The sequence below is a fragment of the Rattus norvegicus genome, chromosome 9 (assembly GCF_021556685.1).
Source record: "Rattus norvegicus strain SHRSP/BbbUtx chromosome 9, alternate assembly SHRSP_T2T, whole genome shotgun sequence".
Lineage (NCBI taxonomy): Eukaryota > Metazoa > Chordata > Mammalia > Rodentia > Muridae > Rattus > Rattus norvegicus.
This window is the reverse complement of record NC_141542.1, coordinates 54,615,949-54,642,799: the sequence shown is the minus strand read 5'-3', so window position 1 is coordinate 54,642,799 and position 26,851 is coordinate 54,615,949. Positions and strand designations below refer to the sequence as shown.

The window sequence follows — 26,851 nt, the reverse complement described above, 5'->3', positions numbered from 1 at the left end:
AAGTAAGCCAGAAGTGGGGGAGGCATGCAGAAGGCACAAAGGCCACGAGGACCTATGAGGAAAGAAAAAGGGTGGCAGCTGCCTCCCCAGCCTCTCCTCTGCCCCCATGGCTCCGTCTCTATGTGGCTATCCTGAAACAGTGTCCTGCACAGCACACCCAAGGTCTTCTCATCTGCACTGACTTGAAGATGTTCTTGTCTCTGCAAACAGAGACTGGAGAGAGAATGTCTTAAAACATCGGAAACCATTTTAATAGCCGGCTACAAGCAGTTCCTTAAACACCAAGGCAGAGGACCTAGGGAGATGGTCTTCTGCAGGCATGAAGACCCTGAGTTCAGATCCCATAACCCATGAAAAAGCTAGCAAGGAGAGTATGTGTCTGTTATCATAGCACTGAGGGACAGACAGGAGGACTCCTGGAGACTAGTGGCTAGCCATGACCTTCTGATTTAGTGAGAGACGTAAGGTGAACAGCAGCAGAAAGATACACTTAATGTCTATCACACACACACACACACACACACACACACACACACACACGCACACACACACAGACATACTACACACATATACACATACCACACACTCACATACCACATACCATACATACGTAATACATACTTATACACATCACACACAGACTACTATACACACGCATACACATACATACACAAACTCACATACCACACACCATTCATTCATACATACATACATACACATACATCACGCACAGACATCACACACATAGATCATACACAGACACCATGCACATAGATCACATACAAACACCACACATGCCCATCACACACACAGACATACTACACATACACACAAACATGCATACACACATTCGCATACCACACACCATACACACACACATCACACACAGACATCACCCACACAGATACCACACATGCAGATCACACACACATGTCACACACACATTTATACACAGATACTACATACATACAGACATCACACACACAGAGAGGCACCACACATACCACACACATACTACACACAGATACACAGACAACACATACAAACACATACTCACCTATCACAACACACCATACACACACACACACACACACACACACACACACATACCATCCCTGAGTAGAATAACGTTCTCTACAATTAAACTATAATGAATAAATTATCTATCTGTTCATTACCTGTTTATGAAGGAAAGACATAGATAGATAATAAATTATCTATCTGTTAATTATCTGTTTATTGGACAATCAGCTAAACTAGCAATATGGATGGGAATGGCTATAGAACTGTAGCACAGGTTTAAGGAAATTACTGGAAAGTAAGGAACGCAGCATCTGCGGAGCCCCTGCTGTGAGAGGGCTGGCACAGCTCTAGCCACCCATGCAGCTAGTATTGCTAGAAGCAGTTTCAGGGAAGGCTCAGAAAGGGGAAATGGCTTTCTTTATGTGCTACTGTTTTTACAGCCAGGTACAGGTACCCTCAGAGGGAGGTGGATGTCTGCTGATCTGCATGGTGCTAGCTATTTCAGAAACACACCGTCATCAGTGTATCACTGTGTCCACGCAGCGTTCTATCACTGCTACCGAGTCTTACGTGGTCTGTGTTGGCTTTGCTCTGCGTTTCTCTGCCACTGCGAAATGCTCTTTGCTATTTTTTTAATTAAAGTAATTTCAAGCCAAAGCTGTTCACTTTCAACTTTTCTGAGCTCAGAACATCAGGCTAAAGAAAGCAGGACTACCCACTGTCAGATTTGAGAGGGTTAGGTTCCTTGTCCCATTCTTCGAAACTTCAGCCCTATCTGGCTCTCGGTCTGAGGTATCTCTGTGTTCTTTCTGCCCCAGTCTCTCTATTCCCAATGAAGATTGTGCAAAGTCAGTTACCTGGCTGGCCCCTGGCTTGTGAATAAACTCTGTGCGGCTCCAGCCAGTTCTCCGGTCTCCATGACGATCCCCTGATGCACTGTGGAAGATGTCTCCTCACATGGTGAGTGAGACCTAGGAAATCAGATATGCAGCATGCTAATTGATTTCAAGCTCATCCCCACTCCTGCATGGTCAGGACTGAGATGGGCAGCAGGAGGAAAGACACCATTGCAGATTCTCAAACCAGAGGTCCATCCCGAGATAAAAAACCCTTCCTTTTATCTTAATTTATTGTGGTGTATATGGTATACAGGTATCCACATGTGCATGTACCTACCGTGCAAGTGTGGAGATCAGGGGACAACTTGTGGGAGTTGGTTCTGTCCTTCCACGTGTGTGACCCAGAGATCAAACTCAGATTCTCAGGCTTAGCAGCAAGCTCCTTTATGTGCTGAGCCACATTGTTGGCCCTATGCGACACTTAATTTACAGCAATTCTGACCAAGTTGAGCGGCTTTTGATCAGATTCTGTACATGAGGTAGGTGGAGGCAGGGGAACCAGCAGAAAGTGTTAGCATGGTCTCCATTAGAGACGGGAGCCCCAGGGGAGTTCCCAGTACCTGTTGTCTTGGACCATGGTCGATGTTTCCATCTGATGCATCCTGAATAAAGATCTTTTCCTGCCAAGGTCACTGACTTCTGTAGCAAGTCTATTTCCTTCTGGAAACCTCCTTTCCTACCCTGTGCACAGGGCATGCAGTTTCTGGGCAGTTACGTACTTGTCTGGCAGACTTCCTACCGTTTCTGGATCAAGGCTCTGATTTGGCCTACCTCTCAAAGCACAGTTAAAATAATTTGAACACTGTTTGCAAAACGAATTCATTCGCCCCTTGCCCCGCCCTGCCTCTGTCCCCAGCAACAGAATAGCATAGGGGAGCCACTCTGTCTGTGCACTCAGGGTGAACAGCATGTACTAATAGGGCTGTGACCAAACTGTTTGGTTTCAGACCCCGGGACAAGGGACTGAGGCTCATATTTTACAGACCAAAGCAGGTTCTCCAGGTTCTCCCAGCATCCCTCAGCCCTACGTGATATACCCTGTCCATAACCTTACATTTTCCAGCCCCCAGAGGCTCTTCCCTATGTAATCCAGACATTTTGGTCTCCTCACTCTCTCCTTCTCTTTCTTCTTGTCCTCTCTCTGTGCATGCCCTCCCTCCCTTTCCTTCTCCCTCCCTTTCCTCCTCCCCCTAGCCTCCTCTCTCTCCCTTCCCATGGTGGCTTCTCTGACTTCTTGGGGCCAGTGAACTTGCCCACCCAAAATCAGCTTCCCAATAAACATGCACACACACACACACACACACACACACACACACACACACACACACACATCTGACTTGAATTGGCTCATTTCACCAGCAGCAGTGAAATAACTTATCACACTCCTTGGTTCAGAGAGACAGCTACCCTGGCAGTGGAGCCTGGTGTCTGATGAACTGCTTAGAATAAGACCAGTGTGTGTGTGTCTGATGAACTGCTTAGAATAAGACCAGTGTGTGTGTGTGTGTGTGTGTGTGTGTGTGTGTGTGTGTGTGTGTGTGTGTGTGTGTGTTATGGCTGGTGTATGTGTGTGATGTGTCCAAGACTATCTCCCCCTCTTTTAAACCTACCCTGAGGCTAAATTTTACCAGTCCGATTAAAAGCCAGCCAGGCAATGTCCCCTAAGGATCTGCACTTCACTTCCGTGTGACTCTAGAGGAAACCCAGCAAGGCAAATTAATTCTATCACATGGCCTGTTCCAAACTAATCAGCTTTCTTAACGAGATGGTTGAAGCAGGAGGCAAACGTTAGCTTCAGGGGAAAAGCTTCACTCCCTGTGGTGTGTGATTAAAAGTCAGAGTCCTTGGATCCCAGGTGTTGAGTTCCTCCTAGCAACAAGTGTCGCACAGGGATGGGGGTATGTGAAGGGGTGGGGACTCCTTTCTTTGAATAGCTAGCTCATCCAGGATGTCTTTGGATGGTCAGAATTGCCAGCAGGCACCCCTCCACTCCCAGCTTCCTCCCAGCTTTCCCCCAGCTTCCTCCCAGCTTCCTCCCAGCTTCCTCCCAGCTTCCCCCCAGCTTCCTCCCAGCAAGGTCATTTTTCCTGCTGGGAGCACATGGAGTTAGACAGCTCCATCTACTGTGTGGCCCGCCTCAGTGAAGGAGTCTTGTACAATGACTGGGTGTCCAGGCCACAGACCCCATTCATTGTCCCTCAGGTATGAGTCTCTCCTAATCACAGCCATCCCACTATGATTATGTTCTGAGGTCGTGCAGGGAAACGGAGACCACTCTGTGATTACTGGGGCCAACCCGGGAAGTCTGTCGGTTTGTGTGCTGTTGGTGGCTCGCAGCCAAACCCCAAAGCCTTGTGGCACAGGTTGCTGAGGGCTCTGGTGTCCCTAACTTGTACAAGTGAGATTCTTTTTTTTTTTTAATTCTACTTGATTATCAAGTCTCCCCATTTATCTGAGTCACATGGCGCTTTGGGTTCTTTGGTATGCAGAGGAACGGTATTTTTTTTGTGTGTGTGTGTGTGTCATCTCCTAATGCAATCACGAATACAAGTCGTGCGCCGCTGACAGACGTATTGCTGTGTATCAACTGCCACCATCTAGCCACATGCACAGGCCATACCTCTGGAAGAGACTAAACGGAAGCCCAGAGGGCTTAAAGTCACTTCCCCGAGGTCACCGCCCCACTTCCATGTTGCCCACATCTGCTCTGTGGAGTTTCGTTGTTTTGACTGGCAGTGTAAATAAAAACAAAGTTTAACGGGCTGTGGCTGGGGACAGGCCCACAGCAAGCTGTCAAAGGGTGTCTCTGGCCCACTTGGCTGTACTACACGAGTGATGGGATCTAGTTTTAAACTGCTGTATGCAAATCTCTCCCTGTATCCTTCTGAGACAACTCATGTCTTACCAGTGTGCACAGAAGAGACGCTGCCAGAGATCTTGCTGTACAGTGCCTTGTTCCAGTGCCTGTGTGCTTGGTAACCTGTGGACTGGTCACTCACCCTCCCTAAACCTAAGTGTTATGATCTTCAGAAAGAAACTTTTTAAAAATGTGCGATCGTGTGGTGGTTTAATCATTGCTCTAATACTCCCAACCTGAAAGGCGCTTACATCCGGAGGCTGAGGAGAACCTTCTCTGATGTGAATGCAGGGGGTGCAAGGAGGCTGTTTCTTCCTGATGCGTCTCCTCACTTGCTTCATGATGCATGTGTTAGCATTCTGTCTAAGCTCCACCTCCACAGTTACCTGGCAACAGCCTGGTGTGTCTGACACTGTAAAAGGGATGCTTGCCCCCTCCTCATTCTCTTGCTCTTCCCCTCTTCCCATTGTCCTTTTTCTCCCCATTTCTGCCTCCTCCCTCCATGTGCTCATGGCCAACTTCTACTCCTCTTCTGTTCTGTTCTCCTGTTCTCTCTCTCTCTCTCTCTCTCTCTCTCTCTCTCTCTCTCTCTCTCTCTCTCATTCCTCTCCCTTGTCTCATCCTCTCATTAAACCTCTCTACGTGGAACTATGTTGGCCTGGTGTGGGTTGTCTGGACGCAAGCTGAGATTTCTACCCCAACAGCCTGGAATCCTGCTGTTGACTGTGTCTGTCTTTAGCTTCTAACCTTGGTAAGTATCTGGGGGCCATTTACATAGCAAATCTAATTGTAGCCTGTGCCCCCCAATCCCCGAAGGTGCTCAGCTCAACCAAGGAACATAGATACCACAGGGATCCTATCAGATTGCCATGCATTGAAGAACTCCCACCAGCTAGTGTCCCACACTCTATGTTCAGACCACTGTAACATTCCCTGGCAAGACTTCTGGGAAGGAGTCCTCATTGTCAACTCCATGGCTGTCGTTACTTCTCAGAGAAACTTACCTTAGGCAGCACAAGGAAGAGAGATGGACAGAACAGAGAGAAATGGAGGTGACATTTGAGCCCTCAAGAAGACACGGGTACCAAAGAGGAGAAGCTAGGTAGTAATGTGATGGTGGGGAATTTAGAACCTTCCTAGGAAATCGAGAGGCAGAGTGCAGAGAGGGCAGTCAGGACCTGATCCCAACTCTGGTGACAACTTCAGATGCAATGCTGACTTCTAAGAACAAATTATTAACAGTGTCAGACTGGACCCTGGCATCCCTGAGAAGCCAGCCTTAGCCACCGGCCCTAAATAAGTCAATTCAAGAGACAAATTAATAGTGAAAAGCAGAAAAACATTTCATTGGCCACATTGGGAAGAGGGATAAAGAGGTCCAATCTTTGGGGTCCTGGCATGAAGTAAGGCCACATGTATACAAAGTTAAGTGATTCTGGTCATAGTATGGTTCTGCTTGTCATTTGTCCATCTTTGTCTGGGCTCCAGGAGCTCCTATAAGGTGCTCTGACAAGTAGTCAACCATGCCTGAAATCCGGTCCTCTCTGGCTGGTGTCAGGTTTCAGCCTCTGGGCTCTCTGAAGTCAACAGTTACAGTGGTGCCAATGCCAACCGGTATAATACATCGGAATGACTTTTAAGAGAAGTTTCAGATTGTGGCATCCAACCTCATAAGTCTGTAGATGGCAGTGAGTGTTGGGAAAGTTTCCAGTGTCCCCTATTGCTGGGTGAGGGCAGAGGTTCCATAAACAACAGAACCAGTGACTTTGCAGTCAGAGTAACATTATGTCACTCAGATGACCAGGGGACAGGAGAGCAAGCACGCAGAAGCTGCCTGAATTCATCTAGAGAACCCCATGCTATTCTTTTCTTCCTCTCAAGCTCTGAGGACTCTGAATAGTGAGAATCCAGTGCCCTTGGGCACCTGTGACCAGGGAACGGAAGCCAATGCGTTTTTAAGTGTTTTTAGTCCTTGAGAAGCAGGCTGAAGATGGGTTTCTTTGGTGATAATTGCTTTGGGCTCTGCCCAGTCAGCAATGTGAAGAAACCCTCTTCTCTGTAAGACACAGGCCCCTATGCCCCAAAGCTCGCTTCAAAATAGCTACACCAGGCAATGAGTAGGGATTTGGGGTGCCCTCAGACCTCATTGTAATTCTCCGTAGCACATCTTGAAGTCTTTCACTATTGTAGCACCTTAAAAATATGCCGGATGAATCCTGGATGATTGTGTCAAACAGCTAAGTATAAAAGAAAAACTCAAGACTTTTGTGAGACAGTCTTGTATCACTGAGGACGGCCTCAAACTTATGACTACACTTCCTCAGGCTTCCGAATACAGAGATTGTAGGCTTGTGCCACTGTGCCAGGTCGAGACATTTTTATTTTATTTTTTGTATTTTCAAAGTGTGTATGTGTGTGTGTTTTCATTCAAAGGGAATGTTTTCATCTTTTCTTATGACATCCCCTTAGGAAAAATCATTCTGGTAACTTAATAAAGAGAAAGGAAAACTGGGCTTCAGATGTGTCGGGAGATCGGCAGGCAAGGCTGTCTCAGGGGACAGAGCATTGGTAGTTCTCTCTTGCTGTGGACACTTAGGGAGGGGCCCGTGGCGTGCTGAAGCTAAGAGGCCCATCCTATGATTGGGGGCTCTGTGCTCTATTAATATACCGTGCATTATTTATTCCAAGAACTTCCCCCAAAGGACTAGGATTTGAGGGCAATAATGATGCGTTTGTCTAAACACTATTTCTCCTTCTAAAATAGCAATTTTTTTAAAATTTCTTTTCACATGGAGGAGGTTTATTGGGATGATGGAGTTGGGTGGTGGGGGTGGGGCGTAAGGAAGAAGAGAGAGAAAGCGCTAAAATAGTGATTTAAAAAAAAAAAAACTCAAAACATTTTGTGTATATTTAAGCCAGAAGACTTTTTCAATCTGTTTAAAAAATTTTTTTTACATACATGGATATTTTTGCCTGCACGTAAGTCTGTGTGCCACATGTTTGCCTGGTGCCTGAGAGACCAGAAGAGGGCAACAGATTACTTGGGACTGAAGTTTCAGATTGTCGTGAGCTCCCATGTGGGTGCTGGGTCTTGAACAGCCAGTGCCCTTACTCCTGAGCCCTCTTCCCAGCTCCATTTGCCCCATCTTATGTAGAGAATAAATCAATGCTAGATTCGGTTGGGGAGCCCCAGAGGGACCCGGACTCTGCCTCAGACCCCAAGGCAGCTTTAGTTTTATCCTGAACACGTGCTGAGTTCTCCTTGCTGATCCCAAGAAACATTCTAGAACTAGTTGTGTACATGAAACGTTAGACTCCAATGGCTGCTCAGGCCACAGAACCTCACAGCATTTCCCTTCCTCTCTGACGGGTGCTGACAAAGACACCCTGAGTCTCCAGGCAACAGGTGGCCCTGTGTCAGCATCTCACCTGAGAAGTGGGTTTACATTCAAGTGGGTGTTAGCGGACACACATCCTCCTTACCCCCTTCTCTGTCTTCTGCCTGGGATCAGAGAGCATGTCTGCAAGCCTCTCCCATCCTCAGAAAGGTATAAGAGACATATCCTTTGTTCATGTGGGTCCTGGTTTCCTCTCCTCAGAGCCCCTGTCTGTCTGTCTATGCCATTGAGCAAATCATGTAGCCTCAAGGAACGGTCTCTGTCTCATGGTCTATGGTGTCCTAGACTTTTCTTTTCTTTGGGCCAACTTCTTTGTTTGAAATATGAAGCAATGACTCGAGCAGTAGGAATTGGCTCCCAGGGGTAGGACACCAACATCTGCGAATACATGTCCTGTAAGGAGCTCCCAGGTCAGGTTTGGATGTACAGGTAAAAGTGCCACAGCATAGGGCCCAACAGCAACATCAGAGTCCTGGGGTTTGAGATGTTCCTTTCCCTCCCAGCATTTTGAAAGGGCAGTGGTGTGGGTTTGCAGTCGTAGGGACTAGTGTTTGGGGAATTGCTGACCATAGCTTCTTGTGTCAGTTGCTTCATTGCTCAAGAACAGCAGCTTAAGGAAGGAGTATTTATTCTGGGCTCTCCATTAGAGGGCAAGGCAGCTGGTCACACTGCATCCACAGCGGGGAAGCAGAAAGGGGTGAATACTGGTGTAGTTTTCCCCTGTGGTTCAGTCTGGGAGTCGGCCCAGCCCGTGCTAAGGTATTAACAGTGAGGGTGGAGCTCTTCTGCACCTCAGACAACCTAGACCTGAAGCTTGCTCATGGACATGCTCGGAACTGGGCCTCCTGGGGGATTCAGAGCTGAGTACCAATACCAACCACCACACTTGCTATGGGTTTGCTGTGGACCTGACAGGTAAGGAGCCAGGCAAACAGAGCAATGGGCTTCTGAGAGGGGAAGGGAGGCTTGCAACTGGGTGAGAAGAAATGGTGGATGAGGGATGGGCAATGAGGGGTTGGATGAAGGATGGAGTGAGAGACTGTCATGGCTGCCTAGAGCCCTGAGTTACCGTTCATTTATGTTCGATAACAGGGAGAAATTCCTAGCATTATATGGGCAGGACACATCTACAGTGGTAGGACAAAACGACAAGCATGAGCGAGTTTCTCGTGGTTCAGCTCAAGCTCCCCGGCAAGAACTTAAGACCCACAGACTCCTGGGACGATCCAGCAGGGGAAGGCACTAGTCATGCAAATCTAAAGGATTGAGTTTGAGTCCTAGAACCCCCAAGGTAGAAGGAATGACTTAACTTTCCTGACCTCCACATGGACCCTGTAACACCTATGCACCCCTGATGAAATAAAACAAAAAATTTATAAACATAGCAGTCACTGAATAGGTTTCCTCCTGTGTTCTAACTTGGACCAGGGTCTGAGGGGAAAATGCTGTCCCATTTCACAAATGAAAACATCAAGGCACAAAGGTCTCTCCCAGAATTGTTAGTAAGTCCTTGGTTTTCATAAGGCCACGCTCATCTGGGTGTCACGGATGTGCCCTGAAGGGCAGGGCATCTGACTTATGGGGTCTCCCTGTGCTCAGAACAGTGGTTGAGTACTCTTTCTGTGTATCCCTGGGGTCCTGTGGTAGCCTGGATATACTTTTATGGTAGAATTATACTTGCTGCCATTTGAGAATTCATTTGCTCACCTTCTGAAAATAGCAAAACTGTATTTAATGTGGTGTACAAGTGTGTATGCTCAAGTGTGTGTATGTACATGTGTGTATATGTGCATGTCTGTGTCTGTGTGCATACTTGTGTGTACTTGTGTGTGCTCAAGCATACACATGTTTGCATGTGAATGTGTATGTGTGTGTATGTATGCATGCACATGCCTGGGTTGTCTGTGTGTGCATGTATGTGTATATGTGTGTGAGTGCATGCATGTGTATGTACAAGGATGCTCATGTGTGCAGAGGTGGAAGACACCCTAGGGTATCATTCTGAGGGACAATGTCTACTTCTTTTGTGACAGTGTCTCTCTCAGGCATAGATCTGCCGACACAGCTAGATTGAGTCAGGTAAGCCATGCTCTGCCTGTCTGTCCTCCCCAGAGCTGGGGTTACATGTACATGCCACGTTCAGATTCAGATCTTCGTGTTTATAAGGAAAATGCTTTGCCAGACGGAATGATCCCATCCATTTTGTCTGAGCCTCACTTCCCATTTAACTGTAAACTTGGAAATCAAGTATTTAAATAAGGGACTATTTTAAAATAAGAATAAATTGGGACTGTGAGGACTAGTGTGACGATACAACCTGACAGGATCTAGTATCCTCTGGGATATGGGCCTCCCTCTGAACACACAGAAGAGGTTAGTTTGTATTAAGGGAGGGCAAGATATGTCCACTGAGGGTGGTACCATTCCCTGGCTGGGATCTGGGATGGAGGTTACACATGGAGAAGGCAAGCTGAGCAGCATCATTCACTACTCTCTGCATTCTGACTGCGGATGTGACTGGATGTGACTGGACGTGACTGTGCATATGGATGTGGATGTGGATGTGACTGTGGATGTGGATGTGACTGTGAATGTGGTCGTGGGCATGACTGTGGATGTGGATATGATTGTGGATGTGGATGTGACTGTGGACGAGGACGTGGACATGCATGCAGATGTGTATTTGACTGTGACTGTGACTGTGGACATGGACGTGGATGTGGATGTATATTTGAGTATGACTATGGCTGTGGATGTGGGCATGGATGTGACTGTGGATGTGGATGTGACTGTGGATGTGGATGTAGATGTGAATGTGGATGTGGATGTGACTGTGGATGTTGATGTGGATGTTACTTCTGTTACTAATTATTTCAGGCTCCTGCTGCCCTTACTTCCCCATCATGTCTATGAACCATGAGCCACAACAACCCTTTCACCCTTCAGTTGCTCTGGTCGGGATATTTGTTCCACAGAACAGGAGAAGAAACTGAGACAGTAAATGAACTGGAATGCCCGGGTGCCATCTTATGGCTGGCCAACACTAAACACTCTTCTCCATAATCTTAGGTCACGGGAACCATGCCTGAACCCACAGGAAACAAGCCCATCTTACCTGCCGAGGCCATTCTCCACTTGATCGAGGTCTCTGTCTGCGGCGTCCTTTACTGAAAGTTGTCTCGGGGAGGGCTGTGAGCATTGGGTATTGACCTTGGCCATCTGTACGCTGGTCACCTTCAGCCCCAGGGTGGTAGCTGCAATGTGAACACAAAGCAGGTATTTCATCGGGACACCTGCAAAGCCAACGTACTGTAGACAAAGGTTCTTAAAGCACTGTTTAAAACAGATTATTTTTACATGTGAATGCTTTGTCTGCATATGTGTCTGTGTGTCTGTGCATCATGTGTTCGCTATGCCCCGGTGTGAATCACAGACAGTTTTGAGCCACCCTATGAGTACTGTGAACCAACAGTGGTTCTCTTGTAAGAGTAATAAGCACTCTTATTGACTATTGAGCCGCCTCTCCAGCCTCTGTACACCTTTTAAAGTTGGCTGTTCATCTCAGTGGTAAGTGCTTATTATAAGTAATAAATAATAACTGTGTCAGTAATTTAAAAAGTGTAATTATAAATAAAATAAATAATATTTTTAAAAATGTGGCAGATTGGACTTGCCCAGTGTAATTTACAAAACAGGAGGTCTTTATTTTCAAAATAAAAGTTTCTGAGTCATTGTAGGAGCACAGGTCGAATTACAGACGAGCACAGGAGACTGGGAGCTGCTGATCTGCTCTGACCCCATTAGGAGCCGAGAGGAGAAAATTACTAAGAGTCAAGCTTTGCTGACAACTTGCAGACACAACAATCATGTACTTTGTAAACTCTAAGGGAAATGGGATCTAAAACATAGAGATGAAATCACATATGGTTTATGTTGGGGGGAGGTGAATGTAATAGCGGAGGGAAAGAAAAAACCCAGGTGGTGCTCAAGAGCGCTCAGCCAATGAGAAAAGGGAGGGTGGGGGCTGAGTCTGAGTCGGAAAAACAGTTCTCTGTGCTCAATCACTGTCTCTATGACGCCTGGGTTTGCGAGGTTGCAAAACAAACTGCGTCACTGCTACTCTGCGCCTCCAACACTCTTACCATGAAGTCAAGATCCATGTTTCTGACACCTAGCACAGGTGGCGTCCTGAGTTTAATACTTGCTCAAACAAACAAGGAACAATAACACCAACAACGCGGTCTGATTCTGGACTTAGCATGTGAAAGAAAGTAGCAATATTTGGTATTCATAAAACCGTTAAAGGTGATGGTCAAGGCTGGGTGTGAGGGTGCAGATGGGTCATCTCAACACTCAGGAGACAGACGCAGGGGTCTGCTGGGAGTTCAAGGCCAACCTGGCGTATATGGTGAACTGCAGGCCAGCCAATGCTACATAGTGAGGTCCTATTTAAAGACAGGTGATGTCACATGCAAGGCACACTCACCTCATTTAAGGATTAGAGTGAGCTTTTTCTAACGGTTATCCCCTCCAATAGATGGCCAAACAAAACTCAGAGATGTGAAGTAGCGTGTCTAGTCAAAATAATATCCAACCCCCACTGCGGCCTGTTGGCCATGCCACAAGTGACACAATGCTTTCCTGCAGCTGACAGGGGAAGGTGTCCCTATGGCTGAGGAGAAGAGGAAGCCGATGCAAGAACACAGCTGTTGTGACTGACATGTTTATAACTCCTGAAGAGGTCTTCCAGCTTCAAGACAGTCCTCTGAGGTTGGCGTCACCCAAAACAGGCCCGTACAGGCTCTCTGGAGGAGCCCCAGGGCCCGAGTGTATCAACTGTCAGTAGCGGTCACTTCAGGGAGAGATGGTAATTTCTAGAAATCGTCCAGTGACTCATGGGACTAAATGAATTCTATTTCCAAAGGAAGGTCCATTCAAATTGCCCAGGACATGGTGGGAAGCAGCCCTGCATCCCAGGTCAGAGCACCTGGCTACCTAGGACGGACCTGGCTCGGGTGGGCCTTGACTCATCTCTGATGCTTGATAATGTCGACCTGTAATTTTAAATTTTATAATTTCCAAAGAGGAGTAAGATAAAGACTATGGTTTAAAAATAAATTGCCGTGATAAAGGACCAAGGGCAAAAGCAACTTGGGAAATACAGGATTTATTTCATCTTAAAGCTTACAGTGGAGGCAGGAACCAATGCAGAAGCCATGGAGGAGCTGTGCTTCCTGGCTTGTTCAGTTTTGTTTTTGTTTTTGTTTTTGTTTTACACTCCAGAGCGTTGTGGTAAATATTTATAAAAAAAAAAAAAGCCTAACCTTTTGACCTGCTCTAGCACCAACACCCATAGAGCCACATGGCACTGTGGGTTACTTTTATCTCAGCAGCTCCACGCTGTCCCCAAGTACTTGCTGACCCAGGCAGTTGGCGAGCTGTTCCAGTGTGGCAAGGTGCCACGCTGATCCCCAGTCAGTTCAGCACTGGCGGGGCCACAGTAAGTAATTATGGGAAGTAACCATAATTTATCCTTGGTTAGTATCTCTCCTGGCAGCTCTCTGCTAGCCAAGAACTCTCTGGTCCCAGCTACCTGGTAAAATCAAGACTCAACGAACTGCAACCCAACAATCAGATTTACATGTTAAATTCTTTATCCACAATACATCCACACGATAAACTCAGAACCAATTGATAAACACATAAACTGCCCACCTAGATAAGATACACTGACCTGTAGCAATCTATCCCTTAAGAAATATTCATAACGACCTGTATCTATGTAGAAATGCATGGCAAGGATGTTCACGTCTTCCTTCATGTTGTCTCTCTCCCCTCTTCTGCTTCTCCCTCTCCTTCTAAAACCTCTGTTCCCACCTCCCTTCCTTCTCATCCAATGACAGGCCTTGTTTTATCTCGTGTCTGCCTTCACCTGCATACCAACATCAACCTACACCAGAACCATCTACCAGGGGTAGCACCATCCACAGTGGGCCATGCCACATCAATCATCAATCAAGACAACTGCTCAGAGGCTTGCCCCCAGGCCAGTCTGATAGGGGCATTCTCAATTGAGAGTCTCCTTCCCAGATACCTCTAGCCTGTGTCCAGTTGACAAATACTAACCAGGACAGCTCTTTCAAGGACAGGCCATCTAGAGAGGCAGCTGGTACAACATGGCCCTGCAGGTGGTACCAAGAAACTTGGGCTTTATTCTGACATCAGTGAGGATGTGTCAGAGACACAAAGGTCCTTCTGGCTGCATCAGGAAGGATGTATTCAGGGGGACCTGGGTCCGAGTGAGAAGAGCAGCTAAAATCTGCTGCAGGGTCCCAGGAGGAGAGAGAATAGCAGCCTGCACTAAATAGTTGCCTGGCCTCGATAATGAATTGGATAAACTGAAAAAAAAAAAAAGAGAGAATAGGCAGAATGTGCAAGGATACCATATCAGTGAGTATAAGGGGGGAGGGGCTGAGGATGATGTCATCACAGTTGGCTTTCGGAGCAGGGCTGCAAATCACTGGAGGCAGGAAAATAGGAAAGGGGACAGGTTTAAAAAGAGACGGATTTCAGTTGGAGATGTGTGGTGTAGTCGAGGCTTCTCTGTGGCAGTAATAAGACAGCGTGGATGGGGCAAGTTGAATAGTTTTGTTGGGCTTATGGTTTCAGAGGGTGAGAGTCCACTGTGGTAAGGAAGCACAGCAGCAAGCAACAGGCAGCAGGAGCAGGGCACAGAACTTCTCATCTTCGAATGCAAAGCACACACCAGAGAGCACGCTGGAGATAGCACAAGATTCTTCTGAAAGCCTGCTGCCCCCAGTGACTCCCTCCAGGAAGATTGCACCACCTAACGCTCCCCAAACATCCTCACCAACTGGGGACCAAGTGTTTGAGACTATGGGGGGGGGGGCACTCCTCCTTCAAAGTACCACATCTGTGGAGACTTTAGAATTGATGGACGAGATTGGCTAAAAGCAATAAACTTAAAATAAAAGCAAAAAGGACTGGAGAGATGGCTCAGTGGTTAAGAGCACTGGCTGCTCTTCCAGAGGTCCTGAGTTCAAATACCAGCAACCACATGGTGGCTCACAACCATCTGTGATGGCTCACAACCATCTTAACCACTGAGCCATCTCTCCAGTCCCCATTGAACATTTTAAACAGAGCACTTACTATGTGCTAGAGAACACTCTAGAAGCCGGGACTTATCAGAGAATAATAATAGATTATAAACCCCAGCTTCTAGAGCATCCTCTGTTCTCTGTGGAAGGAGCTAACAGCCCAGTGGTGTCCACGGCAAGTTTTAAAGCAGCTTGGGGGACTTGGTAGAAAGACAATCAAGAGACTCCTTTGAAAGGAGACCTCGGTTGAGAAAAGGCCTCCATCAGAGGCCAGTAGGTAAATCGTCAGGGGCATTTCCTTGACAAATGGTCAATGTCTGAGGGTCCAGCCCACAGTGAGTGGTGACATTCCGGGGCAGGTGGCTCTGGGTTGAATTGAGGCTGAGTGAGACTTGAAGAAGAAGCCGGTAGCCAAGCTTTCTTCCACGGTTTCTGCTTCAGTTCTGGAGTCCATGTTTTGCTGCTTGGGTTTCTGTCCTGACTCCTCTTAGGTTCCAGATTCTCTACAGTTCCTCCTCAATAAACTGAGATATTCTTAAGAGAGACAAGTATTAACTCCCTAGTTACTTGGTAAGTGGACTGTGATGTATGGGCATGTAAGCCAAACAAAACCTTTCCTCCTCGAGTCGATTTTGGTCAGAATGGTTTTTATCGCAGCAACGGAAAGGAACTAGGACCCTAGGACGCTTCCTGGGTGTGGTCCTACTATGCACTCCTCTAGATCCAGGTGCGGCCAGGGGGCAGTCGTCTCTGAAGGAAGAGGGAAGGGAGAGGGAGAGTGGGGTTGTTTTGGCAGAGTATTCACATGGATGTGCGTAAGGATCCTTGCAACACAAGGTGGACCCAGGGCCGGTAGAGCACAGGTCATAGACTAGGAGTCAGATGTCGCCATGCTGTCACAGTCTGAAGTCAATCTCAAAGGCACGATGAAAGAGCATCTGTCAAAGTAGGGAGTTGGGGCGTGTGTAACTTCACAGTGTGGTAACTGGGTCTGGACAATAGGAATCCATGGTCCACTCCTGCATATTCTTCCTGCTCCTCTTTAAGTTCAGCTGTTGCTATGCCAACCGGATCATGCTGGGTAGCCTGGTAATACCTCAGCTGTGCTGCGGCCCTTCCACCTGCTTCCCCTGAGGAACATCTTCTTACAACACTTCAGCTCTTCTGTCGCAGGCACAAACCCAGAGGCACTTAACAGACTTAATACCCCTGGGCGACGCTCGGTTAATTGAAATGGGACTCAGAGGATGTGCAGTCTTTTATCCCTCAGGAAAGAGAGTTTTGAGGAAGTCTGTGGGCTCCTTGGCCCTGCCTCTGAGAGCCGTGGTCTGTTTGGTGATGTATGGTGGCTTTGCTGTCCATCCCTCCCTTTTTTGGTCCAAAGCCCCTACTGCCCTCCCTTCAAATCTCTCCCCAAATAACCCACCTGCACGAAGGTTCTTTTGTTTGTTTGTTTGTTTTTTGTTTTTTTGTTTCTTTTTGTTTGTTTGTTTTTTTGTTTCTTTTTTTTTATTAACTTGAGTATTTCTTATATACATTTCTGCACGAAGGTTCTTGTTCTTGTTCTGTGTTGTTTTGGCTTTGGGAGAGGGATTATCACCACTAACTAGTTAGATATTTAACCCTGTGGGAACTGAGTTATTAAGAGACCCAGGTTCCCCAATGTTTAGGGGTAAACCTAATTTCTCTTTTAATTTTATCTTTCAGGTTGGACAGGGCAAAATGTGTCTCATTATGGGTAAATATAACCCGAAAGATTCCGTTCTAGTTGGGTCATAAGTGTAATGATCATCTTTATAAAGAGGTAAAGAGGATCAGAATTCAAAGAAGGACCGTGTGTTTTGAATGACTACATACTTATTGATAGGTTCTAATTTAAAGTTTCCTCTGTGTGCTCCTTTGCCTTGCACTATCCTATGCTACACATCTTGCCAGTTCCAACCCTAAGCCACGCCTTATGTGCTGGCAATCACATTGAGGGGTGTTCAAATAAAGACTCCCGGTTTTTTGGGGGGAGGGGCAGGGTGACATCACAAGGGGTGGGGCTGTATTCTTCTGTCAGAAGCCACGCTGAACCTGACCGTAGCTTCTGGTTGGTGATCACTAACCAGACTCTATCTCATCAGAGATTGTAGGTTCCGGATTCTCTACCGTTCCTCCTCAATACACTGAGATGTTCTTAACAGAGACAAGTACTAACTCTTTAGTTACTTGATAAGAGTACAGTTCATAGGGCTGGAGGGGTGGCTCAGTGGTTAAGAGCACTGACTGTTCTTCCAGAGGTTCTGAGTTCAAATCCCAGCAATCACATGGTGGCTCACAACCACCTGTAATGAGATTCTTTTTGGTGTGTTTGAAGACAGCTACAGTGTACTTATATATAGTATAATAAATAAATAAATCTTAAGAAAAGTACAGTTCATAGAAGAAGGGTAGACTAGGGGCTCTTTCTTCTTTTTCTTCTTCTTCTTCTTCCTCTTCCTCTTCTTCTCCTCCTCCTCCTCTCCCCCCACTTCTCCTCTTCCTCCTCCTTCTCCCTTACCAGTCCTTCAGTCATGGTATCTCAAGAGAATGATACTGTCACATCTCCTGATAACATTCAAGAAGTTCTCACAAAAAAGGCCAATGACCCCATGGCTATGCTGAAAAAAGATAAACACGCAAACAAACACTGGGAAACTGCTAACACTGGAGAGGTCTCTGTGGGCGTGGCTCCCATGTCTGCAGCTGCTCATCTTCAGGGCCCCTGAGGTAGTATAGATGCTGAGGTCGCAATTGAGAAAAGCTGACCTTGGTTCTGTCTGGCTCTGAAGTCCACAAAGGGGCTTCTTTGGTTTACCATCCACCCCGTAAGAATCTAGCAGTGTGAAACATAACTTTATTTTCCGAAACAGGGAAAAGATACATCCTGCCAGCTATGAAGGTGACCTTGAAATTGACTCACAGGTCAGAGCTTAGCAATGGTTCATGATGTGTCTTCCAAGTGCATGTGCATTGTGTGCTCTAGACCATGGGCAGGGAACCACACACACACACACACCATTTCGGGTTGCTTCTATTTCTTTATAATGTGACTAAATAATGACCTCATCTCTTCCCTGGTCCCCCCTCCAATCCTTTCGTACACTCCTTGCCCAGTACATTCCAGGGACTAGGACTAGGCCTGTCCCTGAGGGTTATGATGCTGAAGAATACAGGTCTGTGCTTTGGGGAAGGTAGGAAGGGATAGTGCTGGAGGGGTTGGAACAGACCCAGAGGCAGGATGGAGAGCCATGTGATAGGGGAGAGACCCTAACCATGCCTCTGGGACCCATGAGGAGGTCCCTCCAAACAACCACGCTGTTCGTTCAACACCAACCCCCGTTAACCATTATGCTGTGCACCTTCAAGGGGTGCACTGAGACTCTGACACCATGGGATTCAGTTATGGCTTTGTTGTTGGCCATGTGATTAGGTCAGGCATCGACATGCATGCCAATAACCTTGTACTTCTCTTTTCTTTCACTAAAGCCTGAAGTCCTTGGAGAAACCCTTCATTCTACTTAAAAAACTGCTTCTCCAGATTCCCTGTACTTGCATAGAGAATTGAATAAAAAGCCTATGGGGTCAGGGAAGTGGCAGAGACTTGAAGAATGGCCCTCACTATAGGGCCACCTCACGTGACCTGCTCTTTGCACGTTCTGGTCTCTGCTCCAACATCTTGAACTGTGTATTAACTTACTGGATTATACAACCTGGTGAGTGATCCACACGTGGAAATTTCCATCTCATAGGGGCTGGACAGGTTCACTTGGTTAAACCAAACTCCAAACAGCCAACAGTTCTCACCGTGCTCTGCTCTGTGTCTGGAACCTTTTCTCGAGCCACTTTTTTTTTTTTTTCCGGAGCTGGGGACTGAACTCAGGGCCTTGCGCTTGCTAGGCAAGTGCTCTACCACTGAGCTAAATCCCCAACCCCTCTCGAGCCACTTTTAATGGTTGTTATATTCTTCCTTCCCACCCCAAAACTACAGGGTGGAAGAGAAATTCTCAGGTACTGAGACTTGACTCACTCTGAGCCCTGTGAACCGACCACTGGACAGACACAGCTGTCCCCACTTCCGAGGGTCAGATGCACTCTTGCAGTTTTAGGGTGATGCAGAAGGAAAGTCCCCAAAGCCTTCCAAGACAAGCCATGCTTGAGAGTTTGGCTTTATGCAAAAGACGAGTTAGGAGGTCTTGAAGGAGATATAAATCAATGGAAAGATGTCCACCGATCGTGTCTAAATGTCAGTCAACAAACAAACGGACCAATAACACATGGTAAATCCACAGAATGGATCATTACCAATCAAGGAAAAAGAATGAAATACTCTGTTTTTTAACTAAAATCCTGTTACATTCTGTAACATGGATGGGAATTGTGCTGGGTGGAAAAAGCCAAACATGGAAGACTGTGATTTCATGGAAACTTGAGGAATAGATAACTCCTTAAAGAGAGAAAGTAGAGTAATTGTCGAGGTTGGAGAAGGGAATCTAGAAAGACGAGGGATGCTAATAGGCACAGGGTGTCTTTTGGGGGATGTTTAAAGTTCTAAAATTATATTGTGATGGTTCTAAAACTGTGGATACATTAAAAATTCAATACTTTAAGTGAGTAACCTTTGTGGTATGTAAATTATTTCTTTGAAAGAAACAATACTCCATCTAAAATTAGACTACCCTAAAATTCATAATATCTGCTGTGAGAAACTGACTAAACACAGTGACTAAACACAGTACAAACACAATAGACAACCCAAAATATAAACACGATTAAAGGGAGAAATGTCAAAATAGCACCTTCATCATCACTATCACCACTATCGCCACCATTGCCACTATTGCCACTACCATCACTACCAGCACCACCACTATCACCATCACCACCATTCTCATCACCACCATCATCACTATCACCACCACCACCACCACCATCATTACCACCATCACCATGACCACCATCACTACCACCACCATCATGGTGGTTTAATGAGAATGTCCCACATAGGCTTGTGTGCTTGGACACTTGGTTTCCAGTGGATGATACTATTTGAGGAGGCATTTAAGGTCCATCCTTATTGGAGGAAGCATGCCACTGGAGAGGACCTTGAGAGCATTCCAGCCTCTCTCTGCTTGGTGCTCTGGCTGCACACCTGTTTCTGTTGTAGCCATATCTGTTCCTGTTGCAGCCACACCTGTAACTGTTGCAGTCACGCGTGTTCCTGTTGCAGTCATGCCTGTTGCAGCCATGCCTTCCCACTGTGATGGGCTCTCATTTTAAAAGTTTGTTTTGGTTGTGGTGTTTTATTGTAGCAACAGAAAAGTAATGGATAAAATCAGTACCGCCCCCACAACCACTCCCATCACTAGCATCATGACAATTCGAACACACACTATGCTAGGTACTGCACTACAAACTTTTACTTGTTTCAACTAATTTAATCCTACTAATAACTCTATGAGGCAGTAACTGTGCTATTTACTTCCCAGACAGGTGTGCTGAGGTAAAGAATTCACACAGCCAGGACTACCTAATTAGTCAGCACTAATCTAATGATGAGTCTTTGGGTTTAATCCCTGACTCTTGAGATCCAAGGGCAATTTCTGGGAGCAGTAAACATCATGATATCCTCTACCTGATCACAGGGTCCCAGAGGACATCTCAGATCTTAGATAAGGTGCATCAGGGTGTCCTGGGATGTGTTCAGGGCTGAGATGGGAAATGAGAATGTGAGGGTCTTTGCAGAGTGCGCGCACATCCGAAGCCCGGCTTGCCCCAGCAGTAAGACGGAGGGAGTGTGCTTGAATTAGGAGAGTTCATTGTTTCCTGAGGAAATGGTGGTGGGCTCCTCCCTCCTCTAAACTCTATGCATTTTCACAACAGAAGCAAGAAGCTTCCAGATGCCAGCTGCAGAGTTTCAATTCCTGCCTGGGAAGAAAAATGAGCACTGTTCCCAGGAACGGGAAAGGACTGGGGGTGAAGGAGAATGTTCTGAAACCGGAACGAGATTACCAATTACAGTTGTTAGTCCAAGCCTGTCTTGTGCTTAGGATGGGTCTTGATCTTCTCCAGAAATGACCAGAGCTACCAGGGCCCTAGCTTCCTCGGGTTCAAGTGTACTCACAAGGCTTTGCAACAGGAGTCGGCTGTTTGAATTGGCATTGCAAGAAGATAAAAGTGGTTCCCAGCTTTTACTGGAGTTGGGGAGTCTCCCCATTGCTGCTCTCTTGATACTACTGTTTTTCCTGCCCAGGCCCCGTACTAGTAAGGCCAGGCCAGGAACCTCAGCACTTCTCCAAGGATGACTTCTCCACACAACCACAGGAGGTGTCTGTTGCTAACTAACCTTTGGGGTATGATTATGAAAGTAATCGGTTGCCATGGCTGGAAATACTGATAGTTATATCTGAGTTCAGGAGCTGTTACAAAGCGCTCGCTTCGGGATGGTGAGATGTTCGGTGGGTAAAGAGGATTGCTGCTGGGGCTGGGGATTTAGCTCAGTGGTAGAGCGCTTACCTAGGAAGCGCAAGGCCCTGGATTCGGTCCCCAGCTCCGAAAAATAGAACCAAAAAAAAAAAAAAAAAAAAAAAAAAAAAAAGAGGATTGCTGCTAAATCTGAAGACCTGAGTTTGACTTCCAGGGTTCATATGTTAGAAGGAAAAAACAGACTCCCCCAACAGCCAAATGGAAGTATTACTTAACAGTTGCACAAGCTGAGATCCAGAATGACTAAATAGCTCGTTCCAAGTCACCCTGCGGCCCAGCTAGGCAGTGAGTGAGCAAAAGCTTCTCTAACTTTAACCCCTCCACTGTAGTATGGGCAGTCCAAGGTGAAGACGCCCTGCAGATAACAGAGGGGGTCCTGGGAGTTCACTGCCACACAGGGTGTGGGCTCTGTGAAGGGCGCTGCATGTCTAAAGGGGAGATTTCCTTGGGGGGAGCACTGTCTCAAATGTCACAGTACCATTCTGAAGCACCGTGAGTCCTGTGCTCCAGTCCTACCTAGATTGATGGTAAGAGCCAGCTGGCCACTCAGTTAAGACTAGCTGCCTTCGGGGCTAGAGAGATGGCTCAGTGGTTAAGAGCACCGACTGCTCTTCCCGAGGTCCTGAGTTCAAATCCGAGCAACTACATGGTGGCTCACAACCATCTGTAATGAGATCTGATGCCCTTGTCTGGTGTGTCTGAAGGCAGCTACAGTGTACTCATATATAATAAATAAATAAATAAAATATTTAAAAAAAAAAGACTAGCTGCCTTCCCTTTCACAGTTCTTACTGCCTCAGATGAGACTTTCCCAAGTCCATTCAGTTACCACAAATTAACCAGAGATACCTTCTGCCACATCCACCATTCACTGATTCAGAAATGGCTCGAGGACTTGGCAGCTGCTAGAGGCTCAGCTAGGCTGTGGGTATATAGCTGGGAACCAGACAGCGGTAGCTTCTTAGCTGCCTTTTATCTTTCTAGAGCCTGGCATGTAGGATAGAGATGTTCTTAATGAGTTTGGGATGGATGGATGGATGGATGGATGGATGGATGGATGGATGATCAAACCTCTAAGCCTGGCTGTAAGGTCTTTCTGAAAGATGGCTCTAATCATATTTTTCTTCTCAGGAACCCATGATGTAGAGTCCTAGTACATCACAGAATCAATGCTGCATGAGCCGCAGGCTAAGCCCCCACAATGCCTCCCACCTCCTGACCAGCCACACACTTCTGCTTTACCCCTCCCCCTAAGAGAATCCTTTGGCTTTCCCTCAGCTTCAGTTACTCTCAAGGTGACCTTTCCTGAGAGGCACTCTGACTGGAACAATCCTCAACATCTCTTCAAGTTCAGGGCTGTTGGCTATGTCTACTGCAGTCCAGAAAGCAGGCCACTCAGAGGTATTGTTAGCCTCATCATCTCTCACGCTGCTCAGAGAAGTCCCCCAGGGCAGAGGCTGTGCCTGCTTAATTAATTTAATTCTGTTTCTCCCACTGAACTTTGTACTAAGGAGTCATAGGTACGGAATAAGAGAGGCTAGAGGGAAGCCATTCTCCCCTGCCCCCCAGCCCCAGGGTGTGCAGTGTTGGGAGAAAAGGACCGACCCATCTCAACCTTCCGGCTTTATGGTGGGGGAGGGGGTTGTGAGTTTTGAAATGGGCAGCATGGGGGAACTTGGGGGGCGGTCAGAGCAAGACTCCTGCAGGAAGCAGCCAGAGCAATCTTTCAGAACTAGAGAAGAGCCTGTGCAGCTTCCAACTGTTTACCTCTGGGTACCATGGCAACCAGAGACTGGTCACCATAGCAACCCCATTCTTAACTAGAAGCACATCCTGCAACTGACAGTGAATGAGAACAGAAAAGGCATAAAGTCAGGTGCATCGGAGGTACACAAAGTCCTGACGAAAACCCCAAGGAAAATGACTGAGATCTTGTGTCGGTAGACAGCCATAGAGCAACCATTTCTGGCAACAAGGGTCATGGAGGACAGCCCCCCAATCCAGGTGGATGGAGAAGAGGTTGAGGAGGAAAAAGAAATAGAACAAATTCCACATCTATCCCCACTAACATCAGAGGATCCCTCAGAACTCAGCTGAAATCCCTAGAATGTTCCACATGTTACAACTGCATTTCCTACAGCCAGAATCTTGGCGTAGAAGTTTGGTTTGGTCGTAACAAGCATGTCCCTCTCTGGGTCCAACTTTCTACAGGCTCCCTTTCCTGTGAATTCTCACTTAGGGAGGTGCACACTGCACTCACTCAGTGAGTGCCATGACCAGACAACTATGTCACTGCCTGTCTTAAGGAGTGATGGTGTAAGGGGTGGAAGAAGATGATCCACAGAGAATGCTGGTGCAGAGCTGGGGTTCCTGTTATGGGATGGTCTTTGAACCCAGGTGGTGGGCCTCTGTCTAAAGCTTTGAGGGATGAGGCATTGGGGATGGTGAAGCAGACCCCTCTGCACCCAGGTCTGAGTCCAGAATAAGAATGGATGATGTTTGCCCATATGGGACAGTCTGGTTTCTGGGGAGAGGTTACCCAGGGTAGATAGAGTTACAGAGGGGGGAGAGCCTGAGCAAATGGGTCTCACCTGTGAGGCTCAGTTTCACCAATACCTATGGAAGGCTGCAAACTCCACACCACTTAAGTCCCCTTCTTGAAGGAGGTAAGCTGTGTCTAGGAAGGCGCTTGCTTCTGTGGATCAAAGTCCCAACAGCATTGGAAAGGGAGACAATGGGGGGGGGGGGACATGGGGCCAGTTCTTCCCGCTTCTTAGCTCCCCAGCTCCAGCCCAGGGTAGCCAGTAGTAGGTCAGCAACCTGAGGTTGTCAAGGGTGGGCTGGGAGTGGAGAAGGGGGTGGAAGACAAAGGGGAGTGCGGAGTTATTGAGGAAATTCTGAGGACCCAGCCAGACACTTTATCAGATAAGCGGATTTTAAGGGATCAGGGGCCACCAACTCTACTCTAGCCTCTAAGCCTCTGGCCCCGTGGCTAAGTCCAGTATAAATTTTTCATTAGAAATGAAAAAAGAAGCTTCCTTCTTAAGTAAATTCCTCACTCCTTCCTCAGTCCACCGGTCTCTTTGTCTTTCTAGGCTGAGTAGGGTTTGCAAAAAGCTGCTCACACCCCCTGCCTGGTCCCTCATGGACCCAAGTGTCCTCGGTGCGATTTTGGAGCTGGGAGACTCTAATTCGGTGAGCCAGGGTGACGAGATGGATTTTGAGCCCCTTCCTGAAGATGCTGCCTCTGAGCAGTGTGGGGAGAAAACTTATGGCTGGATTCGGTCCTGTCCCGGCAGAGCCCTCCCGTTTCTTTTTGTTTGGCTACTGGACGGCTTAGCGGGCTTAGCTGAGAAACTCTGCAGAAAGGGAATGCTTATGGGGAGCATCGAGGATGTTTGCTCTTGTTCCAAGTGCACTGGAGGAGTGTGGGGTGTCTCCTACGCCTGCGGAGACAGGCAGGACAGGACCTGTTTCAGCACCGTGGGCTGCGGACAGCGCCACACGACTAGTACCCGGACTGGCAGCTTGAAAGTGGAGTCCGGATTAGCCCGGACTCTGCTTTCCCAGCTCAGTGCCCAAGAAACTTCCAGCTCAACCCTCTTTGAGTCCTTACCCCGTCAAAGTTTGGGCTTCTCGGTGCACCTGGATCTGGAAGAGCGACTCCACTCTTTGGTCTCAGAGAAGCTCGGACTTCTTTCTCCTGCTCCTCAGCTCTTCAGGAAGGTCTTCTGGGGCCAATAGGTGGGCGGAGTAGCCCGTTGCCTCCTTTGACTGGGAGAGTCAGCTGAGGCGCCTGAGATTCAAAGGCAGCCTGGAGAAAGGCAGAAGCCACTGCTCGATTGTATCCAAAGGAGGAGGAGGTAGCAGGAAGCAAGAAAGCAAAAGTCCAGCTGTCAACTTTGGACTTTTCTCCTGATCTCGTGGACACCATAGACAGCTTCCAGTAGTTCACACTAAGTCAGAACAGTAAGAATCATGCGGCCTGAAGTGTGTGTGTGTGTGTGTGTGTGTGTGTGTGTGTGTGTGTGTGTATACACTACACTTATCTACAATGTGCAATTGTATAATCTATACTCTTAGCGATGCTTCTAGAAACAAGCTTTTCTTGGGATGCATATTCTTCATTTTTTGGCTTTTTTTCTACCACTCTATATTCCAGACCAGTGGTTCTCAACTTGTGAGTAACGACCCCTTTGGAGATTGAACGACCCTTTCATGGGGGTCGTATATCAGATCTCCTTCGTATCAGGTATTTACATTACTATGATTAATGGTAGCAAAATTATAGTTAGTAGCAATGAAAAAATGTTATGGCCAGGGGTCACCACAGTATGAGGAACAGTATTTAAGCATTGCAGCATTAGGAAGGCTGAGAACTGATACTCTAGATGCACAGAACCAAAATTTAAAACCCACCAACCCAGCTAGTAGTCCCTACTCTGTATTGAATTCAGAGGGATTAAAGCTCTCCTTGGAGATTTTTTTTTCCCAATAAGTCTGTGCAGTTTGAGAAACTAGATTTATGCACAGTGGGTGCAGGTGAACAGGACAACATTGCTAAGAATGGTGACTTATGGGGCAGAATATTTGCCTAGTATGTGTGAGGCCCTGCTTCAATCTCCAGCTGGGAAGAGGAAGAGGAGGAAGGAGGAAGAGAGAGGAAAGAAGGAAAGGGGGAGGATAAGGAAGAGGAGAAAGGAAGAAGAGGGGGGATAAGGATGGGGAAGAGAAGGAGGGAGAGGAAGAGAGGGAGAAGGAGAGGAAGGAAAAGAGGAGTAGGAGGGAGAAGGGGAGAAGGGAGGAGGAAGGGGAGGAAGAAGAGGAAGAAGATAGGCAGAAGAAAAGGAGAAGGAAGAGAAGGTGTAGAAAAAGAGGAGGAAGAGGAAGAGAAGGAAAAGGAGGAAGAGGAAAAGGAGGAGGAAGAAAAGGAGAAGGAAAAGGAGGAGGAAGAGGAGGGGAGGGAAAAGGAGGAGGAAGAAGAGGAGGAAGAGGAGGAGGAAGAGGAGGAGGAGGGGAGGGAAAAGGAGGAGGAAGAGGAAGAGG

General features: G+C 47.2%; 1 protein-coding gene across 5 annotated transcripts in view; it reads right to left on the bottom strand.

Annotated features, from left to right (window-relative positions):
- Cnga3 (cyclic nucleotide gated channel subunit alpha 3) overlaps nucleotides 1-26,007 on the bottom strand; it is a 46,510-nt gene extending 20,503 nt beyond the window's left edge. Inside the window, 3 exon segments of one of the 5 annotated variants that reach the window (NM_001398686.1) lie at nucleotides 1,881-1,994; nucleotides 11,293-11,431; nucleotides 25,422-26,007. In NM_001398686.1, the coding sequence (NP_001385615.1) occupies nucleotides 1,881-1,994; nucleotides 11,293-11,396 (218 nt within the window). In that variant the 5' untranslated portion in view covers nucleotides 11,397-11,431; nucleotides 25,422-26,007. 5 annotated transcript variants of the gene reach the window in all.
- Between the last annotated feature and the right edge of the window lie 844 nt (nucleotides 26,008-26,851).